This window comes from Octopus bimaculoides, chromosome 27 (assembly GCF_001194135.2).
Source record: "Octopus bimaculoides isolate UCB-OBI-ISO-001 chromosome 27, ASM119413v2, whole genome shotgun sequence".
In the NCBI taxonomy this organism is placed as follows: domain Eukaryota; kingdom Metazoa; phylum Mollusca; class Cephalopoda; order Octopoda; family Octopodidae; genus Octopus; species Octopus bimaculoides.
This window is the reverse complement of record NC_069007.1, coordinates 3944661-3949439: the sequence shown is the minus strand read 5'-3', so window position 1 is coordinate 3949439 and position 4779 is coordinate 3944661. Positions and strand designations below refer to the sequence as shown.

Below are 4779 nucleotides of genomic sequence, written 5' to 3'. Positions count from 1 at the left end.
GATGTTAAACAACGATGATGATGATGATGATGAGAGAAAGAAAATTATGTGTATGTGTGTGTGTGTATACACACACATATACATATATATAATTATGTGTGTGTGTGTGTGTGTGTATGTGTATATATATATATATATATATATATATATATATATATATATACACACACACACACACACATACACACACACATAAATAGAGAGAGAGAGGTTTGTGTGAATGCATGTGAATGTGTATAAATATACATCCCACTCTTTTTTATCTCAACAGTTATATGGTCAATGCCTGTTCACCATCTGCTGCAGTCCGCTGCTGACCTGTGTCCATATTGTCCAGTATCTCACTGGCCTCCTCACAAGTGGGTGCTGGGCCCTTTTTGACAATGTCAACCGAATACCAACAGGTAATCCATTTGCTTCTTTTTCTCTGTCTTTCTTTCTTCAATTCAAAACACTGAATCACTGTCATCAAAGGAAGTTCTATGTCTTGCTAGAAATAGCAGCCAAATCTTTCTCAATTCACATTGTATTTCTTTACAAAAAGACACATTGGTCAGCAGAGAGATCAAAGATGCACGGGGAAGAACAGTAGTGGAATTCTTCTCTTGGAGGACCTTCTTTTCATGGGTCTGCCACTTTTAGAGTGGTTATGGGAGCAGCTTGTGTTTCCGTGTATCATGTTCATCCATCGGAGCTTCAAGGGCCATCCGGTCATCCTCAGCAGTAACTGATGACTTGTGCGGTCACTTTGTTTAAAGTGAAGTAAGAGTTGTACATCATCGACCTCAATCTCTTGTTTGTGACCATCTTCAGTCCAGTGGCAAGTCCAGATGAAGACAACTGGAAATGGAGACGGATGTCCAGTGAATAACCACGATGTCTTACTTGTCCCATCTTGCTCTTCACAACGGCATTGCTACTGCCACCTTCTCCTTTATTGATCCACGATGGTTCCTTCCACGGAGTCTGCCAGCTCCAGTCGTGTCATGCATAGAGAGGCAAGCCCTAATATGCTAATCAGTCCAAAGCTGGGGCTTTGGTAGATTGTTACTATTCTGCAATGTTACAACCAGTCCGAATATGCTTGATGCATGTTTGAACTGAGGAACAAGCTACTCACAGCATTTTGCCTTGGAGAATATACAGGGGTTGGATAAAATAATGGAAACACCTAGCATCATAGCATCATAATTTTGAAATATCTATAAAACCGTCAAAAGCTTGTTTATTTTTATGTTTATTGATTTATTATTAGTGTTGCTTAATATGTTTTGCTAAAATTGCTGTTCCTTTTCAGATATCCTCAGAAAAAGGTAATTAAAATTCTTTAGAATGACAGATCTATCGGACTTTCAAAGAGGTCAAATTGTTGGTGCTCATATGGAAGGCGCTAGTGTAACAAAAACAGCCACAATGTTTGGTGTATCAAGAAGTACTGGCTCGAAAGTAATGACAGCCTTTGAGAAAGAGGGAAAAACCTCCTCATTGAAACAAAACTCTGGAAGAAAGCCAAAACTTTCAGATAGGGACTGTCGGACTCTTACGCAAATTGTTGGAAAGGATCACAAAAGTACAGCTCCCAAAATTACTGCTGAGCTTAATGACCACCTCGAGAACCCAGTTTCCACAAAAAATATTCACCAGAATATATACATCAATCACTTTGAGAATCATTTGATAATTGGTTTTGTTTTGGTTTTTTCTTCAGATGTAATGTATATAATGAGTCAACATCTTGACCATATTCAGTCAGTACTCAGGGACCTGCAGTTAGTTCAGAATTCACAATACACAATCAGAGGCCAACCAAAGTTTGATAAGGTATCACTTTGTGGTTTTATCTCTCTCTTTTTTTTTCTTTTTTATTATTGTTATTATTATTATTATTATTATTATTATTATGAGGAGGAGGAGGAGGATTATCATTACTATTATGATTATTATTGTTATTATTGTTATGATTAAGTGAGAGAGCAACACATGCCATCAAAGTGACACTGGGGTACAAATATATGAAACCCAATATACCCCTCATGACTACCCGTCTGATAAGGGTGCACCAGGAACATGCATCACAACAATATGTGCGTGACATGGTGATCTCATATCAAGAGAAACAGCACTTGACCTTGCAGGTGGGGCCCAGTTAGAATTTTCTTCAGGTCAAGTAGCCCATCCCGCTCAAAAGGTCCCTGAATAAGGTTCGTTTAAGGATGTTGAGCAAAACACCCATGTTTCCAAAGGTGAATTATTCAAACCCCAAAGAGTTCCTCTCAACACATGGCTATGATGCTCCCCCACTACTTCTGCTCATGATCAGAGATGCACATATCGTCAGCCACCAAGGGACATGCTCAACTGGTTAAGGTCAAGCAACTGACAAGCAAATCTGTGGTATTGAGCAGAATATTTGCTGTAGCCCATCTTTTTATAACAAGACAAAACTATGTACATGATAACACTTTCAATCAGTTATGACCAGAAGCCATGAGAGCCACTGCCTGGTACTGCATCCGGGCATTTATCATCGTCATTATTATTATTATTATTAAGGTGGCAAACTGGCAGAATTGTTAGCACACCAGGCAAAATGCCTAGCAGCATTTCGTCCATCCTTACGTTCTGAGTTCAAATGCTGCTGAAGTCAACTTTGCCTTTTATTCTTTCATGATCAATGAAATAAATACCAGTTACACACTGGGGTTCATGAAATCAACTACTTCCCCCCCTCCCAAAGTTTCAGCCCTTGTGCCTATAGTAGAAAGGTTTTTTATTATTATTATTATCATTATTATTATTATTCTTGTTTTGAAAGCGGACAGATGTGTCTCCAGAAGCTCCATAAGTTGTTGGCCAATTTTATTGGAAAATTTGTTAACCTATTGATATTTTTGTATATTTGTGTAGCCAAGCCGACCAGATTCTTGCAGAGCTAGTTGGTTAGGCAGAATTTTCCCCTTTTTTAGGGGCGAAATTTTCGTTTGAAACTTTGAAATTTTGCCAAAATGTCTTTGAAGAGAACAGTAAGCTGTTCCCTTCTTTGTGCACCACACCCTCTGCAGACATATGACAAGACCAGTCAAATGCTGAGTGACATTCGTTCTGGCTCAAAATGTTCTAAGTTCAAATATCACTGAGGTTGACTCTGCCTTTCTTCCTTAAAGGGTCGATAAATAAGTACCAGTTGGCATGGCAGGGGCAGTGTAAACGACTCCCCACCACCATCATTAAAAATGCTGGCCTTGTACCACCAAGATTAGAAAGGATTGTTTAATGAAATATTTCTTCCGGTTGTTTAAATTCTTGGAAGTTGAATCGGGCAGACATATGTCAAATATAGCACTACATTATTTACATTATTTACATTTGACGGATATTCGTCCTCATCTTGTTTGTTGTTAACACAACGTTTCGGCTGATATACCCTCCAGCCTTCGTAAGGTGTCTTGGGGAAATTTCGAAACTGGGTTCTCATTCCTATCGATGTTACTATTATTATTATTATTATATTATTATTATTATTACTATTATTAATCAGGTCGCTGCCGTGAATCGAACTCGGAACCTTGGGGTTAGTAGCCCGCGCTCTTAACCACTACGCCATATGCCCGATGAGGACGAATATCCGTCAAATGTAAATAATGTAAATAATGTAAATAATTCCTCATCTCTTAAATATAGAACTATAGCACTACATGTTATTGCTGTTGTTGTTATTGTTGTTTAGAAAACTGATGGTTTGAATGGTCCATTGATACGGAGGAACTCTCTGACCACACTTCATTCTTTGGAAAAAGTAGTTATGTCTGCTGACACTGTGGCGCCTGTTCAAAGACAGAGGACGGTACCCCATGGTTACAATGTGAGTAAATTTCTTCCTTACCATATTCTATTTAGAAACAGTCTTATTTGTATCATCATCGTCATCATTTAACATCTGTTGTCCATGCTGTCATGGGTTGACCAGAGCTGCCAATCCAGGAGGCTGCACCAGATTTCAGCCTGCTTTGGCATAGTCTCTACAGCTGGATGCCCTTCCTAACATGCCAACCACTTTATAGAGTGTGCTGGGTGCTTTTACATGGCACCGCACGGGTGCTCTTCCGTGGCACTGTACGGGTGCTTTTACATATCTTTTATATTTTGCTTGTTTCAGTCATTTGACTGTGGCCATGCTGGGGCACCACCTTGAAGAACTTTACTTGATTTAATCGAACACAGTACTTATTTATTTTTTTATTTTTAAGCCTGATACTTATTCTATCAGTCTCTTCTGCTGAACTACTAAGTTACAGGGATATAAACAGACCAACATCGGTTGTCAAGTAGTGCTAGGGGGTGCAAATACACACTTTCTGATGTGTTGTCCATTCTGTATTTTATGTAGTTTGTTCTTAGTGCTTGCACTTGGGCAGCGCAGATTAGAGCCTCCATTTCTGGTTTTAAATCACTTACTTACGGCTCTAAATCATTATTATTATTATTATTATTATTATTATTATGTTTATTATTATTATTGTTTCATATTTCCCAGGATAAAGGATTGATAACATTCTTTGCGGATGAATGGGTTTGTGAGAGAACTCAAAGACGAAATTCCCTCAAGGAAGTGATCAATATCAGAGATTCAAAAATGTACCGCAGAAAGAAACCTCCGCCACTGGAGTATGGTGAGTGTTCTTGCATTCTGGTTTCCAGCTGGGTCAAAGGAGCTTCTGTGACCCACCGACTCCCCCACCCCTCTTTTTTCTTTTTTGTTTTGAAAAGCCGCTGAGATTG

At 38.8% G+C, this 4779-nt stretch overlaps 1 protein-coding gene across 1 annotated transcript in view; it reads left to right on the top strand.

Annotated features, from left to right (window-relative positions):
• Positions 1-4779, top strand: part of LOC106879164 (dynein heavy chain domain-containing protein 1) — a 72778-nt gene that overhangs the window by 18107 nt on the left and 49892 nt on the right. The window contains exons 10-13 of the mRNA XM_014928609.2: positions 272-404; positions 1709-1821; positions 3728-3862; positions 4535-4690. Coding sequence (XP_014784095.2) covers positions 272-404; positions 1709-1821; positions 3728-3862; positions 4535-4690 — 537 coding nt within the window. The remainder of the gene's footprint in view (positions 1-271; positions 405-1708; positions 1822-3727; positions 3863-4534; positions 4691-4779) is intronic.